Here is a 20,953-nt window from a genome sequence, read left to right on the forward strand (position 1 = left end):
GTCACGCTCTGGTCAGGTGACGCAGCTTACGTAGCGCGCTGACCGCATGAAGTTCACGCATGCGCAGTCTGGCATTTTGGATATCAGCAAATTTTGGTTGTGTTTCCATTCTTATTTACGACTCTTTGCCTTTTCCCTTTTACAGAAATCTCATCTATCATGGCTGATCCAAGAATACGCCAGATCAAAATAAAGACTGGAGTCGTCAAACGGTAAGTGTACGAAAAGAACAACATTTGGGGTTTGATTTTACCGGTAGCATGGTAGCTAGGTGGCGGCTACACAGCTGCATTGTGGGACTTATGTCGCACTTGTATTCAGCCATACAATTTGCCGGCTTTATCTATTTAGTTTTCAGTGTAATTTTGGATTTATTTTTGTACTTTTTACCACTTAGTCTATTTCTTGTTGTCCACGTTGTTGTTTTTTTGTCACTAGCATTCAAAACCTACAGTGGACAGGAATGACAAAACAGTAAAGTGGACGTGAGAAAACGTCATCACATTGTCAATTTTTGTGATTATATGATGCAGTGTAAATTAATCTCCGTTTTCCTTGTCAGATATAAGACATTATATGAAATAACCTATAGGTAAAATAATCAAACAAAAATAAATAATAGTTTTTGGTGATTTTCCTGTTTTGTTGTCGGGTATATTTTCCCCTAAAAACGATTAATGAAAGATGAAGGCAACAAAAGCTCTGAGACTTTGTTTGTGTTCCTGGTTTGCTGAGTCATCATCTGCAACATGACTATGAATTCTGGCTGATGTCCCTTCTTTCCACCTTCAAACATTTCCATGATAGTACCATTATTACCTTCTCACCCCTTTCAACTAACTGGACAATCACTGCACTATAATGTCAGTTTCTGTTATGGGCCAGTGTAATGTCTTCTATGCTTTGTCAGTTACTTCTAGTATCTAGTTGTGTTATGTTAATCTTGCATGTATTAGATCTTGTCTTGAACGATCATATCGTTGTGCAGTATGACTTTTTTAACGAACTTGACATTTACGAAACTGTTATACCATGTTCTGTCCCAGGCCAATGTGTTTTGGCTTCTATGTGTGGTCAAGTAAACTGCTATTTGTTAATGTTACATTGGCCTGGTTTCAGTCCAACACTGGTGTACAGGACCTGTATGTTAATTGTGCACTGTTGGTTTACACAAAACCAGAAACAAATTCCATGTATGCTCATCAAAAAAGCTGATTCTGATTAGTAGTGAGGATCTAATCCCAGGTTGACATTAATACAGCGAGCCATTATTCAGTATATTCCTGTTGTTTGGTACTAAAAAGAAGCAATCAGTGACTTTAAAGGCAGTAAGATAAAAGATGAAGAGTATTTGTGTCATTTACATGGTTCTGAACAATTAACAGTGGAGAAAAAAATCTCATCATTACCTGTCCATCTAGAACAATGGAGGTATGAGCAATTAGTCAAGTCAAGTAGGCCTTTACTGTCATTTCAACAGTGTCAAGTCATGAAGATTTTATTGTCATTTTAACCATATATAGCTGACTCAATACACAGTGAAATGTTCCTCCAGAAACAATGTTCCTCCAGAACCCTGGTGATACTTTCACAACATAAAGTAGACAAAGTAGAGCCGCCAGTAAACCTACTGTATATTGCACAGTGCGGTGTGTAAATGAGAACTGAGTACAGGAGTGTACATGTAATTAAACAAAATGGTTTGTGCAAAAAAAGCAAATGCAGTCAAAAAGATGTGCAAAACAGCACGTAAACAGTTTGTATTAATGAGGTGATATAATTTGGGTGGTGCTGCGTAAGGCGGGCTACAAAGTGAAAGTAGCACCATTTTGTGTCCAGAGCAGCCGCTGCGAGCTTCTGCTGTGCCGCCATCTTGGACTAATGTCTAATAACCAATATTGATTAGATCCTCACTGTACTAATCAGCATCAGCTTTATTTGATGAGCATACATAAGAATTTGTTTCTGGTTTTGTGTAAACCAACAGTGCACAATTAACATACAGGTCCTGTACACCAGTGTTGGACTGAAACCAGGCCAATGTAACATTAACAAATAGCAGTTTACTTGACCACACATAGAAGCCAAAACACATTGGCCTGGGACAGAACATGGTATAACAGTTTCGTAAATGTCAAGTTCGTTAAAAAAGTCATACTGCACAACGATATGATCGTTCAAGACAAGATCTAATACAAGCAAGATTAACATAACACAACTAGATACTAGAAGTAACTGACCAAGCATAGAAGACATTACACTGGCCCATAACAGAAACTGATAATAATAGTGCAGTGATTGTCCAGTTAGTTGAAAGGGGTGAGAAGGTAATAATGGTACTATCATGGAAATGTTTGAAGGTGGAAAAAAGGGACATCAACCAGAATTCGTCATGTTGCAGATGATGACTCAGCAAACCAGGAACACAAACAAAGTCCCAGAGCTTTCATTAATTGTTTTAGGGGGAAAATATACCAGACTACAAAACAGGAAAATCGAAAAGTGCAAATGACTTGTCCATATAATTATATATACAGTGAGGAAAATAAGTATTTGAACACTCTGCTATTTTGCAAGTTCTCCCACTTAGAAAGCATGGAGGGGTCTGAAATTGTCATCGTAGGTGCATGTCCACTGTGAGAGACATAATCTAAAAAAAAAATCCAGAAATCACAATGTATGATTTTTTTTAACAATTTTTTTGTATGATACAGCTGCAAATAAGTATTTGAACACCTGAGAAAGTCAATGTTAATATTTGGTACAGTCGCCTTTGTTTGCAATTACAGAGGTCAAACGTTTTCTGTAGTTTTTCACCAGGTTTGCACACACTGCAGGAGGGATTTTGGCCCACTCCTCCACACAGATCTTCTTTAGATCAGTCAGGTTTCTGGCCTGTCGCTGAGAAACACGGAGTTTGAGCTCCCTCCAAAGATTCTCTATTGGGTTTAGGTCTGGAGACTGGCTAGGCCATGCCAGATCCTTGATATGCTTCTTACAGAGCCACTCCTTGGTTATCCTGGCTGTGTGCTTCGGGTCATTGTCATGTTGGAAGACCCAGCCTCGACCCATCTTCAATGCTCTAACTGAGGGAAGAAGGTTGTTCCCCAAAATCTCGCAATACATGGCCCCGGTCATCCTCTCCTTAATACAGTGCAGTCGCCCTGTCCCATGTGCAGAAAAACACCCCCAAAGCATGATGCTACCACCCCCATGCTTCACAGTAGGGATGGTGTTCTTGGGATGGTACTCATCAATCTTCTTCCTCCAAACACGTTTAGTGGAATTATGACCCAAAAGTTCTATTTTGGTCTCATCTGACCACATGACTTTCTCCCATGACTCCTCTGGATCATCCAAATGGTCATTGGCAAACTTAAGACGTGCCTGGACATGTGCTGGTTTAAGCAGGGAAACCTTCCGTGCCATGCATGATTTCAAACCATGACGTCTTAGTCTATTACCAACAGTAACCTTGGAAACGGTGGTCCCAGCTCTTTTCAGGTCATTGACCAGCTCCTCCCGTGTAGTTCTGGGCTGATTTCTCACCTTCCTTAGAATCATTGAGACCCCACGAGGTGAGATCTTGCATGGAGCCCCAGTCCGAGGGAGATTGACAGTCATGTTTAGCTACTTCCATTTTCTAATGATTGCTCCAACAGTGGACCTTTTTTCACCAAGCTGCTTGGCAATGTCCCCGTAGCCCTTTCCAGCCTTGTGGAGGTGTACAATTTTGTCTCTAGTGTCTTTGGACAGCTCTTTGGTCTTGGCCATGTTAGTAGTTGGATTCTTACTGATTGTATGGGGTGGACAGGTGTCTTTATGCAGCTAACAACCTCAAACAGGTGCATCTAATTTAGGATAATAAATGTAGTGGAGGTGGACATTTTAAAGGCAGACTAACAGGTCTTTGAGGGTCAGAATTCTAGCCGATAGACAGGTGTTCAAATACTTATTTGCAGCTGTATCATACAAATAAATAGTTTAAAAATCATATATTGTGATTTCTGGATTTTTTTTTTAGATTATGTCTCTCACAGTGGACATGCACCTACGATGAGAATTTTAGACCCCTCCATGATTTCTAAGTGGGAGAACTTGCAAAATAGCAGGGTGTTCAAATACTTATTTTCCTCACTGTATATATAAAATTATAATGTACATATACAGTCAGATCTCGACCTATGACCACTCGACTTACATTTCGGAGCTACAACGGTCACCTCAAATGAAAAAAAAAAAAAAAATCTTAATCTTTCCATGAAAACCTTTTAAAATCTGCATACGGTAAGTGGATTTGACAACGCTGCAAACAGTGTGGGAAAGAAGTTTGCCTGGCAGGCATGCATTGTGGGTATCAGAGATGCTCTAGCTGGCATGACCTCGCTTAGTTCAGGGGTGTTCAGAGTGATTTCGTGCGTTCTCGTATTTTGTGAAGTGATTTTACCCTTTTCTGCTTTATTTGCTTTGTACTATGTAAAAAAAAAAAAAAAAAGGAAACATTTTAAATGTGTTCACAGTGCCTCTTTATGTCTGTGTCAGAACGCATGTGTGGCAGTTCAATCCCTTTGTATTAAGTATAATCATTGATGATTATTATTATAGTATATCCATAAATGCTGTTTGAAACCAGTATGAAGGGGGAAAAAACACAGCTTTCTTTACCTGATAAACAGTTTCTACAGCCTGTGCTAATCCCAAACACTGCATGCTTATAATAAAAAAGCATGACAAGATAAAAATGCAGCAACAGCCAATAGCAACAAAAGTATCAGATATCACTTCAGGGATGTGGAATTGGATATCGGAGTTGAGAAGGATATTGCAAATTCGGAGGATTCTTTGAACCAGTCCTGTAGTGTTTGTGTGTCTGAATTCAATATCCTGCTTTAAACCTTTTCCCATTTACAGTTTAATGTCTAAAAAGCACAAAAAAATCTTATTTACAAGAAAAAGAAAAGTTTTTTGGTGCCTCTGTTGACTGTATATAGCTAATACAGGATTTTCTAATCCAGCAGTGAAGCAAAACATTTAAACCAATCATCCAGTTTTCTCACTGATTTGTGCATTATTTAATGTGATTAACTAGTTAATCCTAGAAGCTAATACAGTTAGTACTGTTTGAATTTGCCTATAAAACCATTCAAACCACACAAGTGACCTCCTGTTATTGCTGCAGGACTTTAATTTTTGACACTATAACTATATAAACCCCTAATTCAGGGTATTTATGTATAAAAGTGTACTTTAAAAAAATGCAAAAGCCACATTGAGTTAATTTAGACATTTTAAAACTTAAAGTGGCTGCTTGTTGAGGACTGAATGGGGCCTTTCTCCTTGGAACAAATTCCCTCATACTGAGTTGTTTCTTTCTGTATTGTGTTTTGTAGATGGCAAGTTGACAAACATGTTTGTAAAAATCAATATAGAATTTAATAACATTGTTTTGACCATTTTTGTTCATTTGTAAAGATTAAGCATTTAGAATATATAATGAATACAATTTTGTATAATAATTAAATTATATCTGCATAAATTAAATATACAAACATTGAAAACAAGCATTTGAACGTATAGTAAAGCCGCAGTAAATCACATTCGAAATCAGAAGTTAACTGTTGCAGACAAATGTAAAAAAAAAAAAAGCGAATGGAACAGAAACACAGCAAGCTAACAGGCTTATATATATATATATATATATATATATATATATATATATATATATATATATATATATATATATATATATATATATATATATATATATATGAAATGATGCATTGGTGTACAAGTGCATAAGCATTTGCTGAAAACCACAACAGTGACAAAAAAGTTGAATAATTTTCAGCTGCTGTTATTTGCTGCATTTAGATTTAGTGTTTGTTCGCACCGGTTTAATAGAATTCATCACTACGTCGTGAGAGAGGCGATTACACAACCTGATGCTCGCGAGTCACGACAGAACAGATCCATTGCGACTTTTCCAAAGTTAGCAAACTAACAGTTTACACAATAGCACGTCATTAAATTATACAATTTTCACATGATTAGGATTATACAGTTTTTGCTTACCGTGGTGTTTCACCTTTATCCATGACACCAGTGTGTTTTCACTGTGGTTCCTCCATGCTACACAAGCTCAGCATTGCAGAAATTGCAGGTTTTACAGTCTTGCAGCATTTTTCTATAACATGCTTCCATGCCTTAGATGACTTGGGATGCACACTTTTTCCAGCTGCCGGTCGAACTGCACTCTGCAATTTCGCAAGCGGCGGTGTTATTTTGCCGTCACGCTAACCTGTAACTTGAGCAGCTCATCTAATCGATAACTGCATTGGTGGACAACGAATTTTATTATCAATTACTACTGATTTTATCAATTAGCCTTGCTTGACACACACCTATAATTTTCATACTGCTGAATATATTGCCAGATTATTTTTCCCCACAAATATTGTTTTCTAGGAAATTAGTAACACAGCTCAGTATGCTTGGGAGCCATAAAATTATTATTCATTATACTTGTTTACTTATTATACTATGCTATGAATCGAATAATTCATTAAACGAATGTTATTTTTTGGATTTCGGCACTGCTAATTACTAGTGTGATACAGTGCCTTTTGGCTTCTCATGAACTGGCTCTTGTTTTAATTTAATATGCCTCTGAGTAGGACATCATATTTGTCAGGTGTTGTATTTGAAATAATCAAAACCGAACTTCTCTGAACTGACTGGTGCATGAGAGCAAAGAAAACAATCCCTGCTTTAGTTCACAGTCTGCATAAATAGTAATCATTAAATCAAAAGTAATTAAATTCCCTTTGAAATTATTTGTGAAAAGTATTAAAATTGACTGGTTTTAGGTTTTAGATTTTTCTTTCGCTTAAAATTTCCTTTTTTGTATATATATATATATTTTTTTATTTTGACTCTTTTGTGCCAGTAAAAAAAAAAGGCAAATTTGTTTTTATCCTAAAATAGATTGTACTGCAGTGTCACGTTTCAGATTTCTGTAAAATTAACTCTAAAAAATTAACTAACCCTGAAACACCTTCACCATCACTACTTGTCTTTTTCACTTGTCTTTCTTCACTGTTGTACTTCACTTGAAAACCGAATTGTTTCCAAACAGGAAACCTTGATGATGACGGAGGGTCTTTAAACTCTGGCTTCTCATTCACTTTGCCTGTGATGACGTTCACCAGCCTAAACTAGGCAAAGCATGCTGTTTGTGTGCTCAAAGTGTAAGGTGGAGACTAAGCAAACTTGTGGTCCGCCACCTAATATGTTGGTGAGGAAACTCAGATTTGAACTGTCACCCTACCGAAAGTCCTGTACAAATATGTGTACTGTTACACCCCTACCACATGCAGTGTAATTATGACTGATATTCCATTTAATAGAGAAATCTGATATTAAACAAATGTATGAACTTGTGCTTCAATTTTGGATTTTGTAGTAACAGTGCACAAACCCTTTTTATTCAAACTGATTTGATTGTTTTAATACCTGTGATATTGTATGTTGTGGATGGAAAGAGAAATGATATAGGGGTGATTCTGCAGGAAGAGTACAGTAACAGTGTAGTGGAAGCAAAGAGAGTTTCTGATAGGGTGATGTACGTGAAGCTGGAAGTTGAAGGGTGATGATACATGTCATCAGTGCTTATGCTCCACAAGTGGGTTGTGAGATGGAGGAGAAGGAAGAATTCTGGAGTGAGTTAGAATGAGTGGTAGAAGGTAGAAGGCAGACTTTAATGGGCATGTAGGTGAAGGGAACAGAGGTGTTGAGGTGGTGATGGTAGAGGAATGTGGAAGGGCAGATGGTGGTAGATTTTGCTAGAAAGATAGAAATGGCAGTGGTGAATACGTATTTTAAGAAAAAGGAGGATCATAGAGTGACTTATACGAGTGGAGGAAAGTGCACACAGGGGGACTTTTGTTCTATGTAAGAGATGCAACCTAAAGGAGATTGGAGACTGTGTTGGCAGGGGACAGTAGCTAGACAGGATCAAATGGTGGTCTGTATGATGGTTTTGGAGGTAAAAAAGAAGAGGAGGAGAGTGAGGACTGAAAGAAGAATAAGATGGTGGAAACTGAAGGAGGAAGACTGTAGTGTGAGGTTCAGGGGAGAGGTCAGACAGGGGCTTGGTGGTGGTGAAGAGGTGCTGGATGATTGGGCAACTACTGCAGGAGTGATAAAGGATATTTTATTTTATTAAACTTTTTTTATTATTTTTTTTATTTCTTTAATTAGGCTTGTTATAATAAAGATGATGATGAGGTACCGGATTTTGCACAGTTTAAATTAAATTGCAGACTGGAAGATCACATTAACCTTTGAATTTATTTTGAATTGTTTAATTGTAACAATTTTTTTGTATTAGAGAATTATTATTAGAGTCACTCTAAAGGAGAACAAGATGAAGTAAAATATTATTTTTCTCTTACTACTTCTATATTTCTACTTGTTTTATCATTTACAATCCTTGTTTAAGCCAATTGGCTGACTGGTTGTGATAATGTTCATTTTTTGCACTTTAGATTTAGCTAGTGCCTTTTTAATGCAGGTTTATTTAAACTTAATGCTCTGCAAGCTGCAACTCTTAGTAAACCTCATTGTAAGATTACAGTAAACAGTTTTATAAGAGCAATGGCAGACTATACTAGATGTGTTGATGGGAGTCTTGGTATATGCACAGTAGAGTATTTAATTAATCAGCAGTAGAGAAGAGTTTCACTCTTTAGTTAAGCAATAATTTAAACACACCTCTAAATCAGCAAATGAATGTCTTCACCAACACATTTTCTTTTTTTTTTTTCTTTTTTTTTTCTTTTGCCATTTCTGGTCCAGAGATAACTCTAGTTCAATCCAGTTCTTCAGTTGTGAGCTGAAGAAACTGAAGGCAGGAGATGCCCATCCAATTTGACAAGAGTTGCAAGGAAAAAAATTGCTAGGGCAATATGAACTAAGTATTATGCTGTACAAAAATTCTTTAATTAACTACTTATTGAAGCAGAATGGCCAGACTGTTAACTAGATAACCACGCTGTGTAGTTGTGGTGAGCAGAAAAGTGTGATAAATTTCAGTTTGTACTGAGGCAGGTGGCAACATCATGAATTTATGGACCCAATCTGTTTTTTGTCAATAATGTAGGTTGGTGGAGGTGAAGTAATGATGTGGGGGAATGTTACCCAAATATATAATAAATATATTATATATAATATTTTTTAATATATAATAAATCCTCATTTGAAAATTCCTGTGAAAATCTGCTTTAGTACAGTGCACTCAAAAAGTCTCTCTGCAGCGGCCGCGCACAGTAGTAGTTCATTGACACTCGCTGTTTGGCGCCACCAAGTCTGTTGTAGGTATTCGAGGAGCTCTATGCTTAACGTCGGCCGTGTAATTTTGTGTTAAAATGTTAACCTTTGAAGAACGTGTTTTTCTATTGGAGCACGTTTTTAAAAACTGGCGATAAATACACAGATTTAGCATGTGGAAAATTTCAAGCAGCTTCCGGAGTCAAGAAAACCACATCATGATACTGTGTGAGTTTCATAAATACATATATTTTAAAGTACGGAATCTGTGGCAGATGCACCGAGAACTGGTCAGCCTAGTCTTTTGTGTGAGGATAAACTTCCTGATATTTCTGATAAGAAGATAAGTCCGTTTAAATCACTGAGGAAATTGGCGCAGGAAAGGGACATTCAAAGTGACAGTCTTTCAATAATTAAAAGTAACAGATTGCGTTAAGACTGCGGTATTGTGGTTTAATAGTTTCGTACACCAAAATGGAAATTATGTGCTTAATGAAAGCTTTTTTAGTGATGAAGCTTAGTTACATCTATCAGGATACATAAACGGGGCAAAATTCGCATCTGTGGCACACAGAAAATCCCCATGCTAATCACGAGGAACCACTTTACTCCGCGAAAATTGGAGTGTAGATTGCAATTCCAGACATCAGATTGTGGGTCCCATATTTTTTTAAAACACAACAAACTCAGACAATACTCTTCTAATATTCTGTATCTGTTCATCTGAAATACTGAATGGTTATTTTCAACAAGATGGTGCTACTACGCATACAGCTCGCATTTCGATCGCACTACTTGAAGACGTCTTCGGGGACCTCCACAGTCACCTGACCCAACACCACCTGACTTTTACTTATTGTTTTATTTGAGTTTTGTGTAAAACACTTTTTATACCTTTAGTCATCTAAAGTACAGTGGCAAATAGAAAACCATATGAAATTGGACTTATTGTTTAGTATAAACGTTTACCCATTAGACATACATTTTATTCATTGGAGCCTTATTACAGTGCTTTCAAATATGTTTGGCAGTTAAACAAAATGATATTAAGCTGTTTTCCACAAGTCATTTGTATATCCATTTGCACAAGAATTTTTTCTTTTCATAATAATCTATAAATTAAGAGGAACATGATCAGTCATTTGATTAGGAATGTTGTATAAAAAGCAGGAATACATGCTGCAACAGCTCAGTGTGGGTGTTGCTTCTGTTTGCCAAGATTTAGCTTTTAATGCTGTTCAACACATTAGCACTAAATTACCAATTTAGTAAGTTTCAAACTGCAAGGTGCCATGTAGTCCCTTGTGTGCCATGTGACTTACTGTGAGAGAGGAAGAATGAACACAAAGTGCTATTCTTGTGCTTTCATTTGGAAAAACATGAATATGGAGCATACATTATTGATGTAACCATGGTTGTCAATGCAATTGTACTAAAAACACAGCCAGTAGCAATTTCCAAGTTCTGCAGCATAACACATTTCATGCAGGCACAGCATAACTCCAGCAATGGATAGGATTATGCACTTTTAGGAGCAAAAGTAATTAGATTTTCTTTTTTGTAATTATTGTTTATATTAATGAAACACTTAATTAATTAATAAAAATAATAATTTAACTTTTAACAGTTAAAGAAGCAGTGAGCAAAAGCCAAATGTATTATTATAAATTTTTTATTATTATGAATTTTGTCTTGTTTGTTTCTTATCCTGAAACTTCAAAAAAAAAAAAAAAAAGTCTTGTTTATTTATTGTGTGTCTGTATGTGTTAGACTGCTGCAATCCAGTTGCTCGTTTCTGGGACTAGTTCAGTAGATAGACTTTAATAAAATGACCACTGTAATTTGCTGTTTGTCAGTGGGCACCGGCACCTCAAAACTACAGTATTAAAGGCAGTGGAATGTGTGTCACCTCCGATTCTTTTTTTTTCCCTCTTGATTTTCCAGTTCGATCCGTTTTTCTTTTAAAGCTCAGGAAAAATTGCACTGGCAGCACCGTTTTAAAGAAGTTGAGGACCACCATGAGAAATTAACATGAGCATGACACTTCCATTAGTCTGTCTTTCAGCTTTGTGGGAATTATTTGCACCTTTTGCCTTTGAGACAGTCCCCTTGTCCATTTTTGTATCCATCACATATTGTTCTTTTTCTCCATCTTTCAGCCCCAGCCATCTTATTTTCTTTTTAAGTAGTCCACTATAGGCCCTGTGCCCCAAGAAACTAACAGAAATTGGCCCGATCTTTGATATGGATGGCTTTGGTTCCTGCTCAAGATCAGCCCCAACAACAATTGTGTTTGGGGATTTAAATGATCAGCAGTGTTCAGTGTCGTTTGGTTTTTCATACATCATTAAACAATATGCGACATGGACTGATAACGAGATTTATATGCCTGTTACTTTTTTAAATGAAGGAGGCCATTTTGCTGGCCTTAATGGTCATTTAGTCAATCTAGTTACTGGAAACACCCACCATTTTACCTGAGCATATGTTGAGTATAAAAGACGTGTGTGTGTGTGTGTGTGTGTGTGTGTGTGTGTGTGTGTGTGTGTGTGTGTGTGTGTAATCTAAAGTAATCTAGTATAATTGATGGAAAAAATAATTGTAAGAGATGTGGTGATTACCAACATTTGATGATCTGATTTATAGAACCGAACCTCTCATACAGCTTAGAATCATAATTACAGACAAGTGGCCTAATTGTGCAGATGGAAAAAGCCCATTAGCTGGAATCATTCCCAATGTGATGTTTTCAAACTCTATTAAAGCTATAGCCTTGAATTGCAGATTTTCGTTTTTGGCAAAAATATATATATAATTAGAATCAGTGTTCCTAATGCCTGTTTTCAGTAACATTCAAGTAAAAATTTTATATTTATCAATTGACTTACACTAAATTAAGGGCTGTGTGTGTGTGTGTGTCTTGGAATTTAGCACTGACTTTTGAAACGTTTGGTTATGACAAGGACTATTTTAATGCTAGAAAAAAAAAACTTTATTTTTAGTGGCTTTATAAATAGTGTTTGGATTATTGGATAATTATAATCAGTCTAAAAATAAAGCAGCTGACCTTCAAAGTCCCATCAGTAAAACAATGTTGGATTCACATTTAAACTGTACATTAAAAGATGTGATTAAAAAATAATAATAATAATAATGATGATAATAATAAAAAGAAAGAAGTCCAAAAGAAATCCAGGAAATAACCTGGGTCATGGCATATAGGATTGTTTTTCTCACTTTTTTAATGCTGTGAAGTTGACTGGTATATATTGTAATATGAGGAACAAGTTTAAATATTGTATATATGTTTACCACACTCCATTTTTTGTCATGTCTTAGATTTAGTTAAGTACAAGCTCAGGTTTTACTTTGCAAAAATCTAAATCAAAATTATCAGCAATAATTTGAAGTAATCATGTTCTGTATGACTATCAGTCTCTTACATCATTTTGGCCAAACATCTCCACTTTGGTCTCCTCTGTCCAGATATTGTGCCAGAAGCCTTGTGGTTTGCTCAGATGCCACTTTGCAAACCAAGTTGTGCTGTCGTTGCTAGGACAAAGACTTTGTCACCCTTTCAAACAAACTATGCTTGTTCAGTATTTTTTCTATTTGTATGGTCATGAACTTTTACTGTAGATAGAATAACTTTAAAATGTTTGGAAATAGCCTTATAACCCATCCTAGATTTATAGGCAACAATTGCTTTTCTAAGATAATGTCTGTCATCATTGGCATTGTGTGAACACACCTGAATGCTCCAGACAAGCAAACTGCAGAAACTTTTATAGACATTTAATTAGAAGGATCTGACTGTACACCCTTACTGGTTCTATCGGATTTAAGAGGCTAAGTATCAGTCAACCCTTGATAATTCGCCGCTCGGAAAATTTGCGGGTTCTCATTTGGAACCTAACTAACAGCAAGTTGCGACCATCTTAAAATTTGTGGGAATCTGCAGCGGGACCGAATGTTCAGAAACGTTAGGAATAACATTTTAAACTATGTTTTCACTAACAAATTTTATGAATTTTTTAAAAACGCTGTGTTAAAGTGTCACAATGTCTAGATGAATTCACTAAGGTACCATAGGGGCGTCCAAAATTGGCGTATTTTCGGAACTTGGGGGGTCTTATTATTTGAGTTGATCTCTGATTTGAGATTTAAGATTTATTGATCTTCGGGCTGTACACCACATCAAATATATGAATATACAAAATAAAAAAAAACATAATTTTTATAAAGTTTATTTTTAAGTAAAGGCAGATCGGCTACCAATTTTTTAGCCGCAGTTTAAAAAACATTTCTAATATTACCCAGGTGTCCTCATAGCTGGTTTCAGTGATGATTGATGTCAATTTATTCTTATGTAAAATCTGAACATTTCAGGGTTTGGTTTTTTTTGTAGAAATATTTTGGGTTATTTTTGCACCATCTACACTTATTAATGTTTATACCTGTTAATAGTAGTCTTTGACCACTCACACTAGTTCAAATTATGTCACCACCATTCATATCCTGGAGTCCAAAGACAAAATTGGCCATGGTGCCATGCTTCTATGTGAAACTTAATATGTTTTTATCTCACTTTGAGCCCCTGGGCCCCTTTCCCCAAACTGCTCTCCACCATGTGAAGAAAACATGTGTGGTGACTGCCTCTCTGATTGAGCTTGCTGAAATGAGGACACATATATGTCTTTTGTATTTAGCTAGGTAGTGTCGATTCTAGCACTTGCCACGGAGGTCCCACATATTAACAGGTCTGAATCCAGTTAAAAAGGCTAGCTAGGATTCCAACTGAATTAAGCAAAACTGATTATATATATTAAAGCCTCCTTTTGTTGTTGGGTTCCTGCATTGTGTGACCTCTCTTTTGCTTTCTTTTTTGTTTTGAAGGCTGGCTAAGGAAGAGCTGTCATACATAAAGGAGGCAAAACAACAGGAGGAGAAAGTTGAACGCCTAAAAGCTGAGGCTGGGGACGAATACGTGATCAAGAAACAGGCAAGTACTAAATACAAAAAGCAATTAAAAAAAATGGGGGGGGAAAAAGCTTTATTTTAATGGTCAGCCAGACCAAATAAAAGTTTCAGCGGGACATTGGTTTTAATGCATACCTTCATAGTTGTAACAAAATGCCATAAAGAAGTAAATTGAACATTTTGGTTTGCCATCACAAAGCCCGAATTCTATTATTCTAATTGTGAAGTTAACTGAAAAAGTGTCTGAGCAAGTAGACACACAAACCAGACTAGGTGTTTTTTTTTTCAGGACAAATGAACAGCAGTTCTGGCAAAGTCGTGTGAAAATTTGGTGGAAGCCTACCTTAAGCTTTCCAGTCAACTTTACCAAATACTACATACACTATATTGCCAAAAGTATTTGCTTATCTGCCTTCACTTGCAGATGAACTTGAGTAACATCCGATTCTTAATTCATAGCGTTTAATATGATGTTGGCCCCTTTGCAGCCAAAACACTTCTGGGAAGGCTTTCCACAAGGTGTAGGCGTGTGTTAATGGGAATTTTTGACCATTCTTCCAGAAGTGCATGTGTGATGTTGGACAAAAAGGCCTGGATTGCAGTCTCCGCTCTAATTTTTCCCCAAAGGTGTTCTGTCGGGTTGAGGTCAGGACTCTGTCCCTGCCAGTCAAGTTCTTCCATACCAAACTCACTCATACATGTCTTAATGTACCTTGCTTTGTGCACTGGTCCGCAGTCATGTTGGAACATGAATGGGCCATCCCCAAACTGTTCCCAAAAAGTTGGGAGCATGAAATTGTTCAAAATGTCTTGGTATACTGAAATACCATACCCTTCCCCAAACTTTAGACTTGGCACCATGCAGTCAGACAAGTACCGTTCACCTGGCAACCACCAAACCCAGACTTGTCCATTGGATTGCTAGACAGTGAAGCGTGATTCGTCACTTCAGAAAACAAGTCTCCACTGCTCTAGAGTCCAGTGCTTTAAATTGCACTTGGTGTTGTAAGGCTTCGATGCATCTGCTGAAGCATGGAAACCTATACCATAAAGCTCTCTACACATTGTTATTGAGCCAGTCTGAAGGCCACATGAAGTTTGGAGTTCTCTAGCTATAGACTCGGCAGAAGGTTGGCACCCTCTTTGCACTACGCGTCTCAGCATCCGTTGACCCGCTCTGTGATTTTACGTGGTCTAACACTTCTTGGCTGAGTTGCTGTCGTTCCCAATCGCTTCCACTTTGTTATAATACCACAAACAGTTGACTGTGGAATATTTAGTAGTGAGGACATTTTACGACTGGATTATTGCACAGGTGGCATCCTGTCACGGTACCACGCTGGAATTCAGTGAGCTACTGAGAGCAACCCATTCTTTCACAAATGATTGTAGAAGCGGTCTACAAGCCCAGGTGCTTGATTTTATACACCTGTAACCATGGAAGTGATTGGAACACCTGAATTCAATGATTTGGATGGGTGATTGAATACTTTTGGCAATATAGTGTATGTAAGGTAATAACTTTTTCGACTTTTGACTTTCTAAAAATCGATTTTAAACTAAAGCTGGTTTATTTTGTTAGATGCTTTTGTATTTTGTTGTAAGATTCTAAATTTACTCTAAAGACTGTTAAGCATAAAGATGCCATGAGATCAGCAGTTCTAGAATTACTCATACCAGTTGTCACAAAAATCATGCCATGTCAACACCACTGAGATAATATTTCACATTCCCCATTCTGATGGTTGATATGTAGATTATTTTCATATCAGCTGCAAACCATATCTGGATGATTGTATTAATTGCACTGCTGCTACACAATAGATAATTGCATATTGCATGAATGGGTAGGCAGTGCAGGCACTTCTAATAAACTGCTCCACCACTACATATGTGCAGATGCACTAATTTACCAGCATCTTACCCCTCCCTCCTCTACTCATGTAGACCACCTGTACCCCATCTGTGACAGGATGGTTAATGTAGCCTAAAAAACATTTTTTTTTACAACAGTGTTGATGAAAAGAAGAGCATTGTTAAACACACAAGGTGACAAATCCTGGAATAGATGGGCTGCAACAGCCATAAATAAGGTAAATAGTGGCTTTAGATGCCGCACTAAATTAATTTAACATACAAAGCCCTGGTATTGGCAAGCTGTCACTCGTGGGCACTTGAGAAAGGCCCTTAACCCTCTGTGCACCAGGGGCGCTGTATCATGACTGACCCCGCACTCTAAGCCCAGGTTCCGAACAGGCTGGAATGTGCAAAGAAAGAATTTCACTGTGCTGTAATGTATATGTGACAAATTAAGGCTATTCTATCACACACATTTGCGGCATTTAGCAGCTTCATACACCTTCATTAGATTTTTTTTCTAGAGTGAGAGAAAGGGGCTATAAGCAAGTTCAAGCTCAGTTTCATCTGAAATGAATACAGAAAATGCCCTGGCTTTGATATGTGTGTCTGATGATAACCAAGGTGTCTGCTTGTGTAACAGCTGGAGGTGTTGCAGGAGTCGAGAATGATGATTCCAGACTGTCACCGCCGTTTAGCCATGGCTCATGCTGATCTGCAGCAGCTGTTGGTGAGCATGAACAAACACCGCTTCCTCACTCTGACGACCAAATCACCCACTTGTGTGTATTCTCCAAATCACATAGTTTAATTAAAAAATATTTTATTTGTATAGTGCTTTTAACAATAAATATTGTTCCAATGCTGGGACACAAATACACATTTGTTGTGTGCACGTCTGTGCATGTGTAATATCCTGAGGTTACAATCACATTATTATTGACCAGACTCGTGTGGTTTTATGTATTTAAAATTGACACATTTGTATTATTGCAGAAACACATTTGCTATAATCTCAGACAATACTGTGTGGCAGTGCTTAGTGCCAAATAGGGGCCATAGGGGCCAAATTCCTCAACAATCCATTTTTATGGACTTTCCAAAATTTTCAGATTATGCCCTCTGTTTTTACTCGTGGTGTTTTTTTATTGAGGGATCACGTGGCGACTAAGGCTATAAGATCATCAGTAACACCCTGAAACTGAGTTACAGTACAGGCATCACATGGGCCAATCAAAGAAGTTGAGTCTTCGTGCTGTGCATCAGGTGCAGAAGCTGGCTTAAAAAAATATACGCACGAGTGCTGCAAGCATTATTTTAGAGGTTGCAGAAGCGGAAGGTTTGATTGTCAGTGCCTAGACCACATTGCAACAAGTCGATTTGCATGACCGGTGTCCTAGAAAAAAGACTCTTTTGAAACTGGTTCACAAGAAAGCCTGCCAAGATTTTGCTGAACACAACCTGTCCAAGAGCATGAATTACCGGAACCATGTCCTGTGGTCTGATAAAACTAAGATAAACTTGTTTGGCTCAGATGGTGTCCAGCATGTGTGGTGACATGCCCTTGTAAAAGTACCAAGAAAATTGTGTTTTGCCTATAGTCAAGCATGGTGGTGGTAGCATCATGGTCTGGGGCTGCATGAGTGCTGCTGGTACTGTGGAACTGCATTTCATTGAGGTAAACATGGATCCCAACATGTACTGTGACATTCTTAAGCAGAACATGATGCCCTCCCTTCAGAAACTGGGACGAATGGCAGTTTTCCAACATTACAATGACCCCAAACACGCAGCCAAGGTAACAACTGCCTTGCTGAGGAAGCTCCTCAAGTGGAAGGTGGAGAAGCACCAGGTGTCTAACATATGTCAAGAAGAGGATCCCAGCAACAACCTGTGCAGCTCTGGTGAATTCCATGCCCAGCAGGTTTAAGGCAGTGCTAGATATCAATAGTGCCCACACAAAATATTGACACTTTGGACACAGATTTGACTCGTTCACTTAAGGTGTACTCACTTTTGTTGCCAGCTATTTTGACAATAATAGCTGTATGTTAAATTATTTTCAGAGGACAGTAAATCTGTACTGCTATACAAGCTGCACATTGACTACTCTAAAGTATATCCAAGTTTCATTTCTATAGTATTGTCTTTTGAGGAGATATACCGAAATGTGAGGGGTGTACTTACTTTTCTGACATACTGTAAATGTCCCGCTTGAGTTTTGCTAAGACGTTTTCGTCCCTGTGAAGTAAGATTAATATCGTACAGTCCTGATCTTTTAATTAATATTATGTAGTTTCTGGTGTAAAAATGGCCATTCATACAAATTATTAGCCCATTAAAAACTGAAATATAAAAAAAAAACAATAACAATTAAAAAAAAAATGAAGAATGACCATTTGTACTGTCATTGAATAATCACCACTACACCAATTCTTGTCCAAATAGATTTGATAAGGTGTTTCAGGCTATTTTAAATTTCACTTTTATTTTCTGAAAACAAACATTATGTAAAAAAACAGACATCAGAAATTTAAAAAGAGGTCAAGAATAATGCTGAGGAAGGAGGATATAGGATTTGTGCCAAACTGCCCTGATTTAGAGGATATTTATACTTTTGCAGTAAAATCTGCCATTGCTTGTTTTTTTGTTTTTTGTTGTTGTTTTTTTTTTGTTTGTTTTTTTTTGCATTAAGAGGTTGAATTATAACGACACTATGATGTAGTATTATTGGTGATATATATTTTTTTGTATTTCAGGATGTGGAACAGGATCTTGAAGAATCAGAGGAATACAAGGAGGCCAGAAGTGTTTTGGACTCTGTCAAACTGGAGGGCTGATGTACACACGCATAAGCAGCAAGTGTCCATTCCATTCCGTTAGTCAGAACTTCTAAAAAAAAAAAAAAAAAAAAAAAAAAAAGTTGAAACAGACATAAATCTGATTGTTTTTTTTATTATTTTTTTATGTTTAGTAACAGAATTATATAAAATTATATAATTTAGAAAAGTGAAAATTTTTCTAAATTATATAATCTTACTGTACAACCCTAAGTGTTTTTTTTTTTTGTTTTGTTTTTTTTTTTTTTTTTTTTTCCCCTCTCTCAAATTTTTCCATTTGTATCCTTGTTTCTGAGGCACCCTGATATTGCGATTAAGTTCTACAAATCAGTTCTAGCCCTAGCTGTAAATGTGCAGTAAAGGTTGGCTTGGCTTGATCTTTTTGCATCCCCTTATAAAAAAACACACAAGTTGCTCTGGTAATTGATTTCGACGACATCGTTAATGATATTAATCTGTAATCTGCATTTCAGCATGATTGTGTATTTTGATGTAAACTTATAATAGCAGTTAGTGTATCAAAAAGGGTTACATGACACATTTGTTTATGCCATGTGTGTTTGCTTTTTGGTTGATATTTGAGTAAGTAAGCAGCAGCTTGTTTCATTCTTGTATTGTTTGAGTAACTTTTAGACAGTTGTCACACAGTAGCTTTTACCCAGTATTACCATCTTGATAAAAGGGGACATAATAAAATAAAGAGGTAAAAACACATGTACATCCTTCTTTCACTTTCTTTTTTTTACTTACCCTATCAATTCATGCACACCCACTGTCTATAAACCATATAAACACCCTTCTTTTTTCTTTTTCTTTTTTTTGCAATGAGACATCTGGGGTTAACAGGAAGTGCATGTACATGATATGTGATATGTGGCCATGGAATGTTCCTGTCCTCAATTCTGTTTGTATTTATTTTTATTCACTCCCCCCCCCCCCCCTAATAGTGATCAAATATTCTGCACCAGAAACACAGCGTGCGAGTTTGATCTAGTCACTGATGTGTGTAATGTAGATTAGATTAAACGTTAAAAATAAACAATTAAATGATATTGACTCGTAGTGCTGATGGCCTGTTCTTTTTGTACGGTGATATCTCTTTATTCTTATTTAATCATTCAAGCATGACGATCTTGGAAGCCTTCCTGGAAATGCTGATATTGATAACTGATAACTCTCTGTGTTGATTGTCTTTTTTCAAAATCATTTAGACTTGAAGCTTAGCCAGAAATTTTAGAATCAAAATTTCTATTTTCATATTTTTTTGTTGCAACCACAAATATAATCCGCAAATGTTTTTCAAGGAACACTTTCATGCTGCAAACCTCTTGTTCAACCACATCTTGAAGCTGATTCAATTATATTATATTTAGCACCAGATTGGACTTGATATGAGGGATGTTGGGTCAGTGAATTTATTTATTTATTATGTTTGTGCCAAATTCTAACCCAACCATCTGTGTACCATGTTTTCTTCCAGTCTTCTAGTGTAAATTTTTGGTAAGCATTTAGTTTTTGCCCCCCCAGCTTGGCTGACAGAAGTGGAATATAACATGACCCTTTGATCTTGCTTAAGGCATTTCTGCCTACCACAGGTGTACAAAGTGGTTATCTGACTTACTGTAGCCTTTCTGTCAGCTCAAATCAGTTTCCATTGAACTCTCATGAACAGGGAATTTCTGTCTGAAGATCTGTTCTGTCTAATTTAATGCCTAACAATGTTTCTCAAACACTCCCTAATTAGGTTAGAGAGAACGAACGAACGAACGAAAGAAAGAACATATGGAAATGTTTTTTTTTGTTTTGTTTTTTGTTATTGCTGTTGATGCCACCTAGGTTTATTTGTTTGTAAAACGAAAGTAGAATTAAATATAGCCTAAAATAAATTCTAGCACAATCAATTTAATCTAATGAATAAAAACATTAAATTGATTGGGCTATAATTTATT

At 36.8% G+C, this 20,953-nt stretch overlaps 1 protein-coding gene across 1 annotated transcript; it reads left to right on the forward strand.

The window, feature by feature from the left end:
- The first annotated feature begins 5 nt into the window (after window positions 1-5).
- tbca (tubulin cofactor a) lies at window positions 6-20,060 on the forward strand. The gene is made up of 5 exons (XM_083565318.1): window positions 6-212; window positions 14,224-14,329; window positions 16,808-16,894; window positions 18,924-19,237; window positions 19,301-20,060. Exons 1-4 carry the CDS (start codon window positions 160-162, stop codon window positions 19,002-19,004), a joined length of 327 nt encoding a protein of 108 aa, XP_083421444.1. The 5' UTR covers window positions 6-159; the 3' UTR covers window positions 19,005-19,237; window positions 19,301-20,060.
- The last annotated feature ends 893 nt before the right edge of the window (window positions 20,061-20,953 follow it).

Source organism: Silurus aristotelis (genome assembly GCF_946808225.1).
Source record: "Silurus aristotelis genome assembly, chromosome: 16".
Taxonomy (NCBI): Eukaryota; Metazoa; Chordata; class Actinopteri; order Siluriformes; family Siluridae; genus Silurus; species Silurus aristotelis.